Source organism: Coregonus lavaretus, assembly GCF_964263955.1.
Source record: "Coregonus lavaretus genome assembly, chromosome: 34".
In the NCBI taxonomy this organism is placed as follows: Eukaryota; Metazoa; Chordata; class Actinopteri; order Salmoniformes; family Salmonidae; genus Coregonus; species Coregonus lavaretus.
The window spans coordinates 3,898,893-3,917,861 of NC_140021.1; the positions used below are offsets into that span (position 1 = coordinate 3,898,893).

Consider the following 18,969-nt stretch of genomic DNA (forward strand, 5'->3'; position numbering starts at 1 on the left):
TCAGCCTTGGGGGGAGCTGTCGTGTGTTTACTAGAGGTAAGAGGGGAAAGAGGGAGAGAGCGAATGAGTGAGGGAGGGAGAGAGAGAGAGAACAGGCGAGGGAGGGCGACCAGAAAAACTTTTCAGTTTTAAAGAGCGAGAGGAAGCGTGTGCTGGAGCGGCGACCATGCAGGTAAATGCATTAACTAATTGCTCTGAAGTTAATTAAACGATATTGGCGATGTCTTGATTGCGATTGTGTTTGGAAGATTGCTGCGCAAATGATAGTTTCAATCGAACGATTAATTGTTGTATATCAAATAGTTCTATGCACCGAATTCGAACATTATTTTCAAACTTTTCAACCTCCCTTTCTCTTCACCCCACCACCCCCCTTTGCCGTGCGCAGTGTGCAAGTAGTCTGTTTCAAGTAGCTTAGCATTTGATTATTGTGTCAATTATTGCACGAAACCATCTACAATGATTGTTAAGATGTTCATGAATACTAAATATATTGGATAATGAAGCTGATCATTAAAATGCGTTCTGGGTTTTGCGGAATGGTGAGGGAGGAGGGGGTGCGATGTTTTTTTTTTTTTACACATCTGTGAAGGGAAGCCATATTCATTAATTAAATCGCTTAGTCCATGTAGGCCTCAATTTGCGCTGTTGAGCAGGCAGCGGTTGGTGTAATACTGGATGCCCGATTGGCAGCCCACAATCTGTGGGGTAAGGGAACCACTCTAGGCCGAGGTTTCGGATTGGGAACCAAAAGCCTAGCGACTCAGTCTATGTATCTATTTGTAGTGGAACGCTATGCTTCAGGATGTGTAGCTATGTACACCTGGGCTAAGTATTATTATTTTTTTGTCTACTGGACTAGCTAGTTGAAGGACGGTTGAGAGTGCGACAGGTTATCTTGCTAGCTAGCAGGTTGGCACCATTGTTTTGATCCTTTTGTTTAATTTCGCAACATTAATGAATAATCAATGCGGTAGTATCGAGTCTCTGTTTTAACCGTCTTTATAATTGCAGAGCAGAACTAGTGTTTCTTGCATTTCATAACATTAGTTAGTAACACAACGTTGATAGCTTGGCTAACTAGCTTGCTAGCTAATTGACTGATCACTGTTCCGCGTAGTTAATTAAGCTGTACCTTAATTAGCTAAAGAATCAAGAGCAATGGGCATTTTTTATATGTAACTTTACAGTTGTATAAATCATTTACACTGGTTTATAACGCACTGCACTCTCTCAACCATAATAATCATGCAACCTTGCTAGTAAAACGATATTTTCTGGGAACGGCTAGCTAGCTAATTGGTGAGGACGGAAGTGGGTAATACAGCAGTGTTGGTATTCGCATGTATGTTTTTTTTTATCGCTCATCGATTAATTTAGAAGTACCGGTATTCAAAGTTGTAGCCTAATAATAGGGTCGTTTTAAGTAGTTTGGTCTAATCACACAATTCAATTTCTGCCGAGTAGCATTGGAAAAGGACAACACTGCATTGTCTCGTGGTGGGGTATGCTGGCCATTTACCAGGCTATTTCGTTGGTGTGTGTGAACGTTCAAATGGCCAATGGTTCGTTCATTAGTTACAATGAAGCGACATGTTATGTTTTGCATGACCCTAGATATCATACTCGTCTCAGAAATGTGCTAAATGTATGCTGGTCAAGGTCAATAATCAGGCCATTCACAACAATTGAAGTGGTTTAAATTTTTCTTCGTGCCAAGTGAAGTGAAGTGACATTGCATTCGAGTCAGAAAATATTCGGTATTTTTTTGTTGTCTGTCATTTGAAGTTGATTTTATTGATTTGGACCAAGTTCATTTAATACTATTTTGGGTGGGTCTGTAGCCTAAACAATTGGGATAGCGATAGGCTATATTTGTTTCTTCTGTTATCAGCGTCTGATAGTTAATTATCTATATTGAGGCCTAACTTGGATCACTCTCACTGTTTAGGTTTATTTAGATTTCCAACATACTTACTGAAATAATATTTGCGCTGTCTAGCCTTTTTTGTTTGTTTTTTCTACAGAGAAACACCACTGGGTATGGTCATGATTTCAAAGCAATATTTTTCAATCTACTGAAACACATTTTGATCTTGCAGGAGAAGTCTGGCGAGACAGTGTGCAGTGACAGCAACGAGGTGGCGGTGTGGTTGTGCCCCCTGTGTCAACAAGGGCTACCAGACAGGGGCTCCCTTTCTCTGCACCTGACAGACAGTCATAGCGTGCTCCATAACTGTGTAGACCAGCTGCTGGACATTGTAAGTAGTGCTACGCTACGCTACATCATATGGGTCAACAAAACTTGACATGTGTGTCTGTTATGTTGATGTATTTTATGAATGATACTTGAATGATGTCAAACAGAAATACATTATAAATTATTGTACATACATTGTGTATACATAGTTGTGGGATTTTAGACCGTTTAGGATGTGATAATACAATACAACTTTATTTATCCCCTTAGGGCATTATTAGTAGAGGATCCCTGGTTATGTGAAAGAATGCAAAATCGTAGAATGAGTCACCAATTTGTACTAAGATGCTCTCTTGTTGGACTGCAACACAAAGCAGTTGGTTCCTGTGTCAGCAGAATTTAGTCTTAAGGTAAAGTTTCCTTGACATGTTTTTCAGAATGAATTAATCACGTTTTCTTCACCAGGCTGCTCCCAAACAGGGGGCGAGGGGAGGGGACGGGGACACCGACGTTCAGCATGACGCAGGTGAGTTTGTCCTCCGATTGACAGCAGTACCTACCATTTTGCACTGGATTAATTGATCAATATTGTATTTACGAATGCATTTGATTTATGGATTATTTGAATAGAGGATACAAGCACATTGACAGAGTAGCCTAAACAACTAGCTTGTGCTCATTTTAAAACGTCTGTCACTAAGACGGTATTGTTACACCTACAAGCATACATCTGCTATGACTGTATTTGTGTTGTCAGGTAATCAGTCAGGTGCTGTCAGGGTTCCATCTACCAAAAAAGCTTTTGAAATATCTTGCCTTTCTCCTTTACATCAGATGCCACATCAATACAGCTGAAGCTTTTAGAAGGCTCCACCTCCCTCTCAGACCTATGTCAAAATAATGAGAACACTGAAGGACCCCAACAAAATTCTGACAGTAGGCACACTCTCATTGGGTCTGAAGACAAAGATAAAGAGATGGACAAAGAAGTAGAGGGAACTAGAGACCCGGAGGGAGATGGAGTTGTCTTTGAGACAGATCAGGAGAGAAATCAGTCCACAGGAACACCTGACAACAATGAAGAGTCAACGGGTACAAATTGTGTAATGGCTGAAGGCGATGACAGCCGACCATTCAAGTGTAATGCGTGCTTAGAGGCTTTTCCTACAAGGACTGCATTAAGTGTTCACTACAACTCTGCATCCCATGTGCAATGGATGAGAACAGGATCCCTAAAACAGGGTGGTGAAAATGACACCCCAGCCACTCCCTCAGTCCCTTTTCTGTCTCGGCCATATCTATCAAACAAGCCCTACCAGTGCGCTGTTTGTCGAGTCTCTTACAACCATGCCATCACCCTGGAGAGTCATTTGAAATCTGTTTTGCACCAGACCCGCAGCAGAAATGCAGGAATCTCTGCCAACAGTGCAGCTGGAAATTCAGGAAGCAACAACATGGCTACCAACTTAGTAGTTACATCTGGGGGCAGCGCTGCACAGTTGGTTAGCACTACCACCAGCGATCGTGTCACCCCGGCAAGCCTGACAGCAGTAGCAATGACTACCAAAGACGGAGAACCAATTGAAACCCAGCCGGCTCCCTCACTGCTTTCCTCCCCTGTGGCCTCTGCTCAGGCAGTCTCAGCTTTTCTCACCCTCCTCACGTCCAGCCCAAGCTCTCTCTCTCACTCCCTCCTCCCCCCTCTGTTTGCGGCTGGTGCGTCACCTGCCACAGCCTCACCTCAGCTCATAACCCAGCCTCAGATGCTCGTCCCCTTTATCCTGAATGGGCTCCAAAGCCAGAGACTAAATCCAGAGCTTTTGACACAGTCTGTACCCTTACTAGGTCTCAATGCTGCTCAGCAAGCTATCCTGGCCCAAAGACTCGGTAGTTTACAGAACCAGTGGCCAGCTGTCGGTCACCAAGCAACCACACAAGCCTGTTCAGAAGACAACCAAACAAACAAGAGCAAAGTGAAGCAAGACACAAATGAGACGACAACTGAGGAGAAAGAGTCACTTAAGGCTGAGAAGGGGGAAAATAGGTCCATGGAATGTGGTGATGGAGAAAGAGAGATTTGTGAGGAGGATGGTAAAGGATATGCACAAGAGCTCCTCAGCGCATTGGTAAGCAAAAATAGCAAGGCTGAGTCATGTAGGATAGATGGAGATAATGAAATGAAAGCGAGCACAGCGGAGAGTGGGAACTCAGCAGATCACATGGGGGCAGATGAGAAATGGGGGGACATTGACAAGTGTAGTGACCGCTCACCGTCTGTTACCAGCAACTCAAACCTAAGTCCTACCACTTTAAATCTTATGCTTAGCCCTGATTCTACCCCTCAAAAATCTGAAGTTGGCACAAGCCCTTATGCCTCGGTCTGCTCCCCAAAATCTAGCCCCTCTAAACGCGCCTTCAATTCCTCTGATCCAACTCGTTCCCATGCTCATTTGAGGGCTTGCCACTTCTCCTCAGGCCCCCCGGTACTGTCAGAGTTTCAGATACAGGTTCTGCGTGCTTTTCTGGAGTCGCGTAGTGAGGCCGACGCGGCCAGTCCTCCCCGTGATGACTGCGAGTCGTTGGGCAGGGAGGTGGGGCTCACCGAGGCGGAGGTACGCAGGTGGCTCACAGAGGCCCGACGAGCCAAAAAGAGTCTGAAAGCTGGGGAAACAGGGCACATGAGCAGCATTGTAGCCTATGGTAAAAAATACAAGGGTCTTGATAATGAAGAGGAGGAAGGTTCTCTTACAATAGATGAGACCGAGGGTGGGGACAGCGACGAGGCCTCTGGCAGTCACGCAATGGATTTGTCCAATAGTGGAGGGCGGAAAGAGATTGGGAGGGAGAGCCAAGGGGACTCGTGTCTGACCTCAGACAATGAAGAATTCTACACCTCTGTCATTGTGAGTGATGAGGACAGCCTGAGTGGCTCCATGAGGGAGAGGCCAGGCAGCCCTGCTAAAGAGGAGGCTCTGGTAGAACTGGCAGGAGACAAGGGCTCAGGTGGAGGAAAGGTGCTGCGCTCCACCACTGTGTTCCTCTCAGACGCTGAGGATGACGATGATGCCGAGGAGGCCGCAGCTCAGAGAGCGAAGAGGAGGAAGAGGAAGAGGGAGTTGGAGGAGGTCGAGGTTAAGAAGGAGAGACTAGACCCCGACGTGGATTTACAACTAGAGGCTCAAGCTGATCCTCCTTCCCACCTTCCTATCACCATTGACCATCAACAGCTTACAAGTGGCATTCTACACCCCCTCCCTCTGTCTCTGTCCCTTACTCCATTCTCTACTCAGTTCCATAGCCCTTATGTTCTCTCTCTCCCTCCCTCAGTGGTTGGGCTCAGTGTTGCAGAAGGAGATGGAGGCAAAGTACCTGCCTTTCCAAACCCCCCTAACATCACCCGGTTCTCTGACCCTCTCATTACATCATCTCTCTCCTCCCACACCTCCCACTACATGTCTAATGGTGGAGACTGTGAGGCTGCTTTAGATCTCAGCATTGGGAAAAGCAACAGCTCAACATCTTATTCCTCCACGTCTATCACGGGTGACAAGACTTCAGCACAAAAGGGCCGTCTGCTTGACGGACTCGGTCTAAGGCCCACAGCTTTTGGGGTACCTGGGGAAGGGAGACTCATTGTGGTCAAGGTCAAACCTGAGCAAGCGACTTACAACAGCAGTGGCTTTGTCAGTGGCAATAACATGGCAAAGGCCAGCACTGTCTACATGAGGACAGAGGAGAGGGAAAAAGAGGAGCGGGACCAGAAAGGCAGGCCCAAAGCACGACGGTACCGGGACATGAGACGTTCCAGGACCATCATCCAGGCTGAGCAGCTAAATGTGCTTTATGGCTGCTATTTCAAAGACCCAAATCCTGGGAAACATGAGTTTGAGCAGATATCAGAGTGGGTCCATCTCCCGAAAAAAGTTGTACAGATCTGGTTCCAGAACATGCGGGCTAGGGAGCGCAAGGGCGAGGTTCGCTTCATCAGTGATGGCACTCTGGCAGCAGTTGGCAAACCGCTTATCAAGTTCACCTGGCCACTGTCACAACCCATCTTCTCCTGCACCCCCAAATCAAACCCCAACTCCAACAGCAGTCTCTCTACTGGAGCCAATCCAGTACGGACCCTCCCAAAGACGGAGGTGAAGAAGGAGGAAAATGTAAAAAAACAAGTTCCGAACAGGCCCAAGGTAGCCTCCTCTTCTGTGTCTTCAGTGAGCGGCAGTGTGTCTTCAGTGAGCGGCAGTGTGTCTTCAGTGAGCGGCAGTGTGTCTTCAGTGAGCGGCAGTGTGTCTTCAGTGAGCGGCAGTGTGTCTTCAGTGCCAAAGACCAAAATGGAGATGACAAACAATGTCACAATGGTCAAAATCGCCCCCAAAAGCATCGCTCCGGCCCTCGCTGTCATCCCCAAGGAAACCCGACCTCGCCCCTCTCCCAAACATGCGCCTGATGAGGAAGTGGATGATCGTAACCAAGAGAAGCCACGAGCCATGCCTGGCTCCACCAACCGCATGGTGCCAAAACTGCCCTCTACGCCAATTAGCAAGTCCCCTGCTGCGACGTCACAAAAACAAAAGGGGCTCAATTACTGGTCGGCAAAGGGCCCGTTTAAGATCAACACACTTTCTAGGGAACAGTTGGGTCTGTCAACACCCTGTACCCCCCCAGTTGTTGGTGCAACTGCTGCCCCCACTGCCATCACCATTTCTGCTGCCTCTGCTGCCACGACCGCAGCAACTACCACCACCACAACAGCAAGCCCTCAAACCACCATCAGCATTGTCACCATCGCTAAGACCGCTCCATCGGAGAGCAGCTTCCTGCACCACTCTACCACCCGCAGGCCACGCACACACCTGTCCTGTTTGCAGCTGTCCATCCTGCAGTCTTGCTATGAAACATGCGCCCACCCTAACGCGCTGGAGTGTGAGGCAGTAGGGACGGAGCTGGGGCTGCCGCTCAAGGTGGTGCAGATCTGGTTCCAGAATACCCGCGCCAAGGAGAAACGCTGGAGGCTGCAGCAGGAGAAACTGGTGAGACATTTTACTGTACAGTATGCAATGAATTGGTATATGTGTGTGTGTGTGTGTATATACAGTGAGGGGAAAAAAGTATTTGATCCCCTGCTGATTTTGTATGTTTGCCCACTGACAAAGACATGATCAGTCTATAATTTTAATGGTTGGTTTATTTGAACAGTCAGAGACAGAATAACAACCAAAAAAATCCAGAAAAACGCATGTCAAAAATGTTATGAATTAATTTGCATTTTAATGAGGGAAATAAGTATTTGACCCCTCTGCAAAACATGACTTAGTACTTGGTGGCAAAACCCTTGTTGGCAATCAGAGGTCAGACGTTTCTGGTAGTTGGCCACCAGGTTTGCACACATCTCAGGAGGGATTTTGTTCCACTCCTCTTTGCAGATCTTCTCCAAGTCATTAAGGTTTTGAGGCTGACGTTTGGCAACTCGAACCTTCAGCTCCCTCCACAGATTTTCTATGGGATTAAGGTCTGGAGACTGGCTAGGCCACTCCGGGACCTTAATGTGCTTCTTCTTGAGCCACTCCTTTGTTGCCTTGGCCGTGTGTTTTGGGTCATTGTCATGCTGGAATACCCATCCACGACCCATTTTCAATGCCCTGGCTGAGGGAAGGAGGTTCTCACCCAAGATTTGACAGTACATGGCCCCGTCCATCGTCCCTTTGATGCTGTGAAGTTGTCCTGTCCCCTTAGCAGAAAAACACCCCCAAAGCATAATGTTTCCACCTCCATGTTTGACGGTGGGGATGGTGTTCTTGGGGTCATAGGCAGCATTCCTCCTCCTCCAAACACGGCGAGTTGAGTTAATGCCAAAGAGCTGGATTTTGGTCTCATCTGACCACAACACTTTCACCCAGTTCTCCTCTGAATCATTCAGATGTTCATTGGCAAACTTCAGACGGCCCTGTATATGTGCTTTCTTGAGCAGGGGGACCTTGCGGGCGTTGCAGGATTTCAGTCCTTTACGGCCATAGTGTGTTACCAATTGTTTTCTTGGTGACTATGGTCCCAGCTGCCTTAAGATCATTGACAAGATCCTCCCGTGTAGTTCTGGGCTGATTCCTCACCGTTCTCATGAGCATTGCAACTCCACGAGGTGAGATCTTGCATGGAGCCCCAGGCCGAGTGAGATTGACAGTTATTTTGTGTTTCTTCCATTTGCAAATAATCGCACCAACTGTTGTCACCTTCTCACCAAGTTGCTTGGTGATGGTCTTGTAGCCCATTCCAGCCTTGTGTAGGTCTACAATCTTGTCCCTGACATCCTTGGAGAGCTCTTTGGTCTTGGCCATGATGGAGAGTTTGGAATCTGATTGATTGATTGCTTCTGTGGACAGGTGTCTTTTATACAGTTAATAAACTGAGATTAGGAGCACTCCCTTTAAGAGTGTGCTCCTAATCTCAGCTCATTACCTGTATAAAAGACACCTGGGAGCCAGAAATATTTCTGATTGAGAGTTTTTTTTTTTGTTATTCTCTCTCACTGTTCAAATAAACCTACCATTAAAATGATAGACTGATCATTTCTTTGTCAGTGGGCAAACAAACAAAATCAGCAGGGGATCAAATACTTTTTCCCTCACTGTGTGTGTGTGTGTGTGTGTGTGTATATATATATATATATATATATACACACACACACACACACACACAGTTGAAGTTTACATACACATAGGTTGGAGTAATTAAAATACGTTTTTCAACCACTCCACAAATTTCTTGTTAACAAACTATAATTTTGGCAAGTCGGTTCGGACATCTACTTTGTGCATGACACAAGTAATTTTTTCCAACAATTGTTTACAGACAGATTATTTCACTTATAATTCACTGTATCACAATTTCAGTGGATCAGAAGTTTACATACACTAAGTTGACTGTGCCTTTAAACAGCTTGGAAAATTCCAGAAAATGATGTCATGGCTTTAGAAGCTTCTGATAGGCTAATTGACATAATTTGAGTCAATTGGAGGTGTACCTGTGGATGTATTTCAAGGCCTACTTTCAAACTCAGTGCCTCTTTGCTTGACATCATGGGAAAATCAAAAGAAATCAGCCAAGACCTCAGAAAAAAGTCTGGTTCATCTTTGGGAGCAATTTCCAAACGCCTGAAGGTACCACGTTCATCTGTACAAACAATAGTACGCAAGTATAAATACCATGGGACCACGCAGCCGTCATACCGCTCAGGAAGGAGATGCGTTCTGTCTCCTAGAGATGAATGTACTTTGGTGCAAAAAGTGCAAATCAATCCCAGAACAACAGCAAAGGACCTTGTGAAGATGCTGGAAGAAACCGGTACAAAAGTATCAATATCCACAGTAAAACGAGTCCTATATCGACATAACCTGAAAGGCTGCTTAGCAAGGAAGAAGCCACTGCTCAAAAACCGCAATAAAAAAGCCAGACTACGGTTTGCAACTGCACATGGGGAAATTATCTTACTTTTTGGAGAAATGCCCTCTGGTCTGATGAAACAAAAATAGAACTTTTTGGCCATAATGACCATCGTTATGTTTGGAAGAAAAAGGTGGACGCTTGCAAGCTGCAAGCCGAAGAACACCATCCCAACCGTGAAGCACGGAGGTGGCAGCATCATGCTGTGGGGGTGCTTTGCTGCAGGAGGGACTGGTGCACTTTACAAAATAGATGGCATCATGAGGAAGGAAAATTATGTGGATATATTGAAGCAACATCTCAAAACATCAGTCAGGAAGTTGAAGCTTGGTCGCAAATGGGTCTTCCAAATGGACAATGACTCAAAGCATACTTTCAAAATTGTGGCAAAATGGCTTAAGGACAACAAAGTCAAGGTATTGGAGTGGCCATCACAAAGCCCTGACCTCAATCCTATAGAAAATGTGTGGGCAGAACTGAAAAAGCGTGTCAGAGCAAGGAGGCCTACAAACCTGACTCAGTTACACCAGCTCTGTCAGGAGGAATGGGCAAAAATTCACCCAACTTATTGTGGGAAGCTTGTGAAAGGCTACCCGAAACGTTTGACCCAAGTTAAACAATTTAAAGGCAATGCTACCAAATACTAATTGAGTGTATGTAAACTTCTGACCCACTGGGGATGTGCTGAAAGAAATAAAAGCTGAAATAAATTATTCTCTCTACTATTATTCTGACATTTCACATTCTTAAAATAAAGTGGTGATCCTAACTGACCTAAAACAGGGAATTTGTACTAGGATTAAATGTCAGGAATTGTGAAAAACTGAGTTTAAATGTATTTGGCTAAGGTGTATGGAAACTTCCGATTTCAACTGTGTGTGTGTATATGTGTATATATATATACACACACACACACACACAGTGGGGGAAAAAAAGTATTTAGTCAGCCACCAATTATGCAAGTTCTCCCACTTAAAAAGATGAGAGAGGCCTGTAATTTTCATCATAGGTACACGTCAACTATGACAGACAAATTGAGAAGAAAAAAAAATCCAGAAAATCACAATGAATTTATGTGCAAATTATGGTGGAAAATAAGTATTTGGTCACCTACAAACAAGCAAGATTTCTGGCTCTCACAGACCTGTAACTTCTTCTTTAAGAGGCTCCTCTGTCCTCCACTCGTTACCTGTATTAATGGCACCTGTTTGAACTTGTTATCAGTATAAAAGACACCTGTCCACAACCTCAAACAGTCACACTCCAAACTCCACTATGGCCAAGACCAAAGAGCTGTCAAAGGACACCAGAAACAAAATTGTAGACCTGCACCAGGCTGGGAAGACTGAATCTGCAATAGGTAAGCAGCTTGGTTTGACGAAATCAACTGTGGGAGCAATTATTAGGAAATGGAAGACATACAAGACCACTGATAATCTCCCTCGATCTGGGGCTCCACGCAAGATCTCACCCCGTGGGGTCAAAATGATCACAAGAACAGTGAGCAAAAATCCCAGAACCACACGGGGGGACCTAGTGAATGACCTGCAGAGAGCTGGGACCAAAGTAACAAAGCCTACCATCAGTAACACACTACGCCGCCAGGGATTCAAATCCTGCAGTGCCAGACGTGTCCCCCTGTTTAAGCCAGTACCTGTCCAGGCCCGTCTGAAGTTTGCTAGAGTGCATTTGGATGATCCAGAAGAGGATTGGGAGAATGTCAGATGAAGCCAAAATAGAACTTTTTGGTAAAAACTCAACTCGTCGTGTTTGGAGGACAAAGAATGCTGAGTTGCATCCAAAGAACACCATACCTACTGTGAAGCATGGGGGTGGAAACATCATGCTTTGGGGCTGTTTTTCTGCAAAGGGACCAGGACGACTGATCCGTGTAAAGGAAAGAAAGAATGGGGCCAAGTATCGTGAGATTTTGAGTGAAAACCTCCTTCCATCAGCAAGGGCATTGAAGATGAAACGTGGCTGGGTCTTTCAGCATGACAATGATCCCAAACACACCGCCCGGGCAACGAAGGAGTGGCTTCGTAAGAAGCATTTCAAGGTCCTGGAGTGGCCTAGCCAGTCTCCAGATCTCAACCCCATAGAAAATCTTTGGAGGGAGTTGAAAGTCTGTGTTGCCCAGCGACAGCCCCAAAACATCACTGCTCTAGAGGAGATCTGCATGGAGGAATGGGCCAAAATAACAGCAACAGTGTGTGAAAACCTTGTGAAGACTTACAGAAAACGTTTGACCTGTGTCATTGCCAACAAAGGGTATATAACAAAGTATTGAGAAACATTTGTTATTGACCACATACTTATTTTCCACCATAATTTGCAAATAAATTCATTAAAAATCCTACAATGTGATTTTCTGCATTTTTTTTTTCTCATTTTGTCTGTCATAGTTGACGTGTACCTATGATGAAAATTACAGGCCTGTCTCATCTTTTTAAGTGGGAGAACTTGCACAATTGGTGGCTGACTAAATACTTTTTTTCCCCACTGTATGTGTGTGTGTATATATATATATATATATATACTGCTCAAAAAAATAAAGGGAACACTTAAACAACACAATGTAACTCCAAGTCAATCACACTTCTGTGAAATCAAACTGTCCACTTAGGAAGCAACACTGATTGACAATAAATTTCACATGCTGTTGTGCAAATGGAATAGACAACAGGTGTAAATTATAGGCAATTAGCAAGACACCCCCAATAAAGAAGTGGTTCTGCAGGTGGTGACCACAGACCACTTCTCAGTTCCTATGCTTCCTGGGTGATGTTTTGGTCACTTTTGAATGCTGGCGGTGCTTTCACTCTAGTGGTAGCATGAGACGGAGACTACAACCCACACAAGTGGCTCAGGTAGTGCAGCTCATCCAGGATGGCACATCAATGCGAGCTGTGGCAAGAAGGTTTGCTGTGTCTGTCAGCGTAGTGTCCAGAGCATGGAGGCGCTACCAGGAGACAGGCCAGTACATCAGGAGACGTGGAGGAGGCCGTAGGAGGGCAACAACCCAGCAGCAGGACCGCTACCTCCGCCTTTGTGCAAGGAGGAGCAGGAGGAGCACTGCCAGAGCCTTGCAAAATGACCTCCAGCAGGCCACAAATGTGCATGTGTCTGCTCAAACGGTCAGAAACAGACTCCATGAGGGTGGTATGAGGGCCTGACGTCCACAGGTGGGGGTTGTGCTTACAGCCCAACACCGTGCAGGACGTTTGGCATTTGCCAGAGAACACCAAGATTGGCGAATTCGCCACTGGCGCCCTATGCTCTTCACAGATTAAAGCAGGTTCACACTGAGCACATGTGACAGACGTGACAGAGTCTGGAGACGCCGTGGAGAACGTTCTGCTGCCTGCAACATCCTCCAGCATGACCGGTTTGGCGGTGGGTCAGTCATGGTGTGGGGTGGCATTTCTTTGGGGGGCCGCACAGCCCTCCATGTGCTCACCAGAGGTAGCCTGGCTGCCATTAGGTACCGAGATGAGATCCTCAGACCCCCTGTGAGACCATATGCTGGTGCGGTTGGCCCTGGGTTCCTCCTAATGCAAGACAATGCTAGACCTCATGTGGCTGGAGTGTGTCAGCAGTTCCTGCAAGAGGAAAGCATTGATGCTATGGACTGGCCCGCCCGTTCCCCAGACCTGAATCCAATTGAGCACATCTGGGACATCCACCAACGCCACGTTGCACCACAGACTGTCCAGGAGTTGGCGGATGCTTTAGTCCAGGTCTGGGAGGAGATCCCTCAGGAGACCATCCGCCACCTCATCAGGAGCATGCCCAGGCGTTGTAGGGAGGTCATACAGGCACGTGGAGGCCATACACACTACTGAGCCTCATTTTGACTTGTTTTAAGGACATTACATCAAGTTTACAACAAGTTGGATCAGCCTGTAGTGTGGTTTTCCACTTTAATTTTGAGGGTGACTCCAAATCCAGACCTCCATGGGTTGATACATTTAATTTCCATTGATAATTTTTGTGTGATTTTGTTGTCAGCACATTCAACTATGTAAAGAAAAAAGTATTTAATAAGATTATTTAATTCATTCAGATCTAGGATGTGTTGTTTAAGTGTTCCCTTTATTTTTTTGAGCAGTGTATATATAAAGGACAGGTTTTCACAGAAAGAGATTAAGCCCAGTTGTGGACAAGAAATATATTTCTAAAGGAGCTCTCCATTGTGCGTGTTAGGCCAGGACTAGGCTGTGTCTGGGAAACCAGCCCTAAAACTTTGCTTCTTGTCTAGAACTGTATATATGTACAGTACCAGTCAAAAGTTTGGACACACCTACTCATTCAAGGGTTTTCTTTATTTTTTACTGTTTTCTACATTGTAGAATAGTAGTGAAGACATCAAAACTATGAAATAACACCTATGGAGTCATGTAGTAACCAAAAAAGCGTTAAACAAATCAAAATATATTTTGAGATTCTTTAAATAGCCACCCTTTGCCTTGATGACAGCTTTGCACACTCTTGGCATTCTCTTAACCAGCTTCACCTGGAATGCTTTTCCAACAGTCTTGAAGGAGTTCCCACATATTCTTAGCACTTGTTGGATGCTATTCCTTCACTCTGCCGTCCGACACATCCCAAACCATCTCAATTGGGTTGAGGTTGGGGAATTGTGGAGGCCAGGTCATCACTCTCCTTCTTGGTCAAATAGCAGCCCTTACACGGCCTGGAGGTGTGTTGGGTCATTGTCCTGTTGAAAAACAAATGATAGTCTCCTGAGTGGCGCAGTGGTCTAAGGCACTGAATCGCAGTGCTAGCTGTGCCACTAGAGATCCTGGTTCGAATCCAGGCTCTGTCGCAGCTGGCCGCGACTGGGAGACTCATGGGCGGCGCACAATTGGCCTAGTGTCGTCCAGGGTAGGGGAGGGAATGGCCAGCAGGGATGTAAAAAAAAATGTATTCACTAACTGTAAGTCGCTCTGGATAAGAGCGTCTGCTAAATGACTAAAATGTAAATGTAAATGTAATAGTCCCACTAAGCCCAAACCAGATGGGATGACGTATCCCAGCAGAATGCTGTGGTAGCCATCCTGGTTAAATGTGCATTGAATTCTAAATAAATCATAGACAGTGTCACCAGCAAAGCACCATAACACCACCACCTCCATGCTTTACAGTGGGAACTACACATGCAGAGATCTTCTGTTCACCCACACCGCGTCTCACAAAGACACAGCGGTTGGAACCAAAAATCTCAAATTTGGACACCAGACCAAAGGACAAATTTCCACCGGTCTAATGTCCATTGTTCGTGTTTCTTGGCCCAAGCAGGTCTCTTCTTCTTATTGGTGTCCTTTAGTAGTGGTTTCTTTGCAGCAATTCGACCATGAAGGCCTGATTCACACAGTCCCCTCTGAACAGTTGATGTTGAAATGTGTCCGTTACTTGAAGTCTGTGAAGCACTTATTTGGGCTGCAATTTCTGAGGCTGGTAACTCTAGTGAACTTATCCTCTGCAGCAGAGGTAACTCTGGGTCTTCCATTCCTGTGGTGTTCCTCATTATAGCCAGTTTCATCATAGCGCTTGATGGTTTTTGCGACTGCACTTGAAGATACTTTCAAAGTTCTTGAAATGTTCCGTTTTGACTGACCTTCATGTCTTAAAGTAACGATGGACTGTCATTTCTCTTTGCTTATTTGAGCTGTTCTTGCCATAATATGGACTTGGTCTTTTACCAAATAGGGCTATCTTCTGTATACCACCCCTACTTTGTCACAACTCAACTGGTTGGCTCAAACGCATTAAGAAGGAAAGAAATTCCACAAATTAACTTTTAAGAAGGCACACCTGTTAATTGAAATGCATTCCAGGTGACTACCTCATGAAGCTGGTTGAGAGAATGCAAAGAGTGTGCAAAGCTGTCATCAAGGTAAATGGTGGCTATTTGAAGAATCTCAAATATATATATTTTTGTTACTACATGATTCCATATGTGTTATTTCATAGTTTTGATGTCGTCACTATTATTCTACAATGTACAAATAAAGAAAAACCCTTGAATGTAGGTGTGTCCAAACTTTTGACTGGTAGTATAAGTTGAGGTAGTACACCAGTGACCGTTTGGCCTTCTTGTTGAACATGCATGTCAGAAGCCAGTGTTGGAGTAACATCTTGGTCTCTGCCCCTCTCTCTCCCCCTTGTAGTCTCCTGTGTCGTCAGATCCCTCCCAGAAGGTTGACATGAGCTCGGGCAGCTACCTGCAGTACAACGCTCTGCGAGCCCACCGTCCCATCCTTCCCAAACCGGTTCAGCTGACCGTCCTGGAGCCCTCTTCTCCCCCAGCCGGGGGCCAGCCTGCAGGCCGAGAGACGCTGAGAGGCAAGTGCGAGGCCTGCAACACAGGCTTTGAGTCCAGAGCAGCAGCAAGATCCCATGTCTTCTCCCTTCGGCATCTAGCCACTCTGAGAACCACTAACTTTGGCCAGCCGGCGACCATCGTCAACAATAAATCTGATACCGGGTCTATTTCTGTTTCCGCCTCCGGGTCTTGTGTGGAGGACCCTCCAGCTTCCCCACCCCCAACTCCAACCCCACCCCCAGCCAGCAGCACCAGCTAAGGCACCCGACTCCGGACCTATTGGGCTCCTTACATTTTTATAAACACATTGGGCACTGGTCCTCCAAGCTAATATTCTTTAGTTTCTGATGGAACGGCCCAATCACCTACCACCCTTGCTCCCCCTCTCATTGGAAGTCTTTCTGCCGAGTTCTTGTGTCCAAACTGGATACAGTTGTTGTCACACTGCTTCACCAAAAGTTATGAAATGAGTGAACATTTACCAATCCCCTTTGATATTGTCCTGGGCTGCGGTTAGAATCTTTGTCGCCACATCCTTGTCCTAAACCATCCTGGCCCAGTTTTTTTAAATCACTCTTACAAAACGTGTGTATTATCCCTAAAGACTGTGCTTATGCAAAAACAATTAGGCCATTATCTGACAGACTTAAAATATTCTTATCCTCGTGACCTGTAACTGGATAGATTTGACCAGAAGAAATGAGAAGTAGCTCTGTTTTAGTGGCGTTGAACTTGCCGTCTTGATTGGGTCTGTATCAGTACAGACGTTCTGTCAGGATACAGGTGGAGTGTGTTCAGAGATGGTTCATGCCACGTCACATGGAATCGAAAGGTACTTTTAACTGATGGGACTAGAATTGGCCTGTTAAACTGAACAGATGATCCCCTCCTGTAAACACACTGGCTGCGGCTGAAATGGAATCCTATTCCCTATATAGTGCACTACTTTCGACCAGAGCTCCATGGGCCCTGGTCAAAAGTAGTTCACTATATAGGGTGCCATTTGGGATGCACCCATTCACTGTGTTCTCATGACAATCCTCTATAGACAGGGAAAAGAGAGGCTGAAGAGGGCAGACTCTCATTATACGGCACTTTGATGCGTTTTACATTGTATGAAACGTTTTTATTCTTAAGCGTTCTTATGCAGAGCGTCTTTCTACTTAATGAAAGATGTGCGTGTTGCATGTTGGATGTCTTATTGTAAGTCATGAATTAAATTGAAGCATTGTTTTTGGTACTTGCAGTCTGTCAAAAAAAGATCTACAGTGAGGGGAAAAAAGTATTTGATCCCCTGCTGATTTTGTATGTTTGCCCACTGACAAAGAAATGATCAGTCTATAATTTTAATGGTAGGTTTATTTGAACAGTGAGAGACAGAATAACAACAAAGAAATCCAGACAAATGCATGTCAAAAATGTTATAAATTGATTTGCATTTTAAATTAGGGAAATAAGTATTTGACCCCTCTGCAAAACATGACTTAGTACTTGGTGGCAAAACCCTTGTTGGCAATCAGAGGTCAGACGTTTCTTGTAGTTGGCTACCAGGTTTGCACACTTCTCAGGAGGGATTTTGTCCCACTCCTCTTTGCAGATCTTCTCCAAGTCATTTAAGGTTTTGAGGCTGACGTTTGGCAACTCGAACCTTCAGCTCCCTCCACAGATTTTCTATGGGATTAAGGTCTGGAGACTGGCTAGGCCACTCCAGGACCTTAATGTGCTTCTTCTTGAGCCACTCCTTTGTTGCCTTGGCCGTGTGTTTTGGGTCATTGTCATGCTGGAATACCCATCCACGACCCATTTTCAATGCCCTGGCTGAGGGAAGGAGGTTCTCACCCAAGATTTGACGGTACATGGCCCCGTTCATCGTCCATTTGATGCGGTGAAGTTGTCCTGTCCCCTTAGCAGAAAAACACCCCCAAAGCATAATGTTTGAGTTGATGCCAAAGAGCTCAATTTTGGTATCATCTGACCACAACACTTTCACCCAGTTCTCCTCTGAATCATTCAGATGTTCATTGGCAAACTTCAGACGGGCCTGTATATGTGCTTTCTTGAGCAGGGGGACCTTGCGGGCGCTGCAGGATTTCAGTCCTTCACGGCGTAGTGTGTTACCAATTGTTTTCTTGGTGACTATGGTCCCAGCTGCCTTGAGATCATTAACAAGATCCTCCCGTGTAGTTCTGGGCTGATTCCTCACCGTTCTCATGATCATTGCAACTCCACAAGGTGAGATCTTGCATGGAGCCCCAGGCCGAGGGAGATTGACAGTTATATTGTGTTTCTTCCATTTGCGAATAATCGCACCAACTGTTGTCACCTTCTCACCAAGCTGCTTGGCGATGGTCTTGTAGCCCATTCCAGCCTTGTGTAGGTCTACAATCTTGTCCCTGACATCCTTGGAGAGCTCTTTGGTCTTGGCCATGGTGGAGAGTTTGGAATCTGGTTGATTGATTGCTTTTGTGGACAGGTATCTTTTATACAGGTAACAAACTGAGATTAGGAGCACTCCCTTTAAGAGTGTGCTCCTAATCTCAGCTCGTTACCTGTATAAAAGACACCTGGGAGCCAGAAATCTTTCTGATTGAGAGGGAGTCAAATACTTATTTCCCTCATTAAAATGAAAATCAATTTATAACATTTTTGACATGCGTTTTTCTGGATTTTTTTGTTATTCTGTCTCTCACTGTTCAAATAAACCTACCATTCAAATTATAGACTGATCATGTCTTTGTCAGTGGGCAAACGTACAAAATCAGCAGGGGATCAAATACTTTTCCCTCACTGTACATTGAGTCATTTAAACACCAAACAAAATGGATCAGACCTTACTGCTGTGCAAGGAAAGTCTTAGTCCTGACACTTGTTAAATTATTTCTCAATTTATTAATTCACTACTGGTGTGAAATATCTATTGAATGAATGTGGAGCAAGAAAATAACATATTTCCTCCCTTTTTTGTCAATGAAAATATCCACAACAAATCATTGCAAGCATA

The 18,969-nt window shown here is 45.3% G+C and overlaps 1 protein-coding gene across 1 annotated transcript; it reads left to right on the forward strand.

Moving 5' to 3' along the window:
- Positions 1–117: 117 nt before the first annotated feature.
- LOC311109384 (uncharacterized protein) lies at positions 118–16,585 on the forward strand. The gene is made up of 5 exons (XM_084152239.1): positions 118–172; positions 2,103–2,261; positions 2,666–2,726; positions 3,035–7,233; positions 15,814–16,585. Exons 1-5 carry the CDS (start codon positions 167–169, stop codon positions 16,225–16,227), a joined length of 4,839 nt encoding a protein of 1,612 aa, XP_084008365.1. The 5' UTR covers positions 118–166; the 3' UTR covers positions 16,228–16,585.
- Positions 16,586–18,969: the final 2,384 nt, after the last annotated feature.

Coding starts and splice junctions, on each gene's coding strand:
- LOC311109384 (XM_084152239.1), top strand. Junction 2,262..2,665: donor TAGACCAGCTGCTGGACATT/GTAAGTAGTGCT, acceptor TTTCTTCACCAG/GCTGCTCCCAAACAGGGGGC. Junction 7,234..15,813: donor GGCTGCAGCAGGAGAAACTG/GTGAGACATTTT, acceptor TCCCCCTTGTAG/TCTCCTGTGTCGTCAGATCC.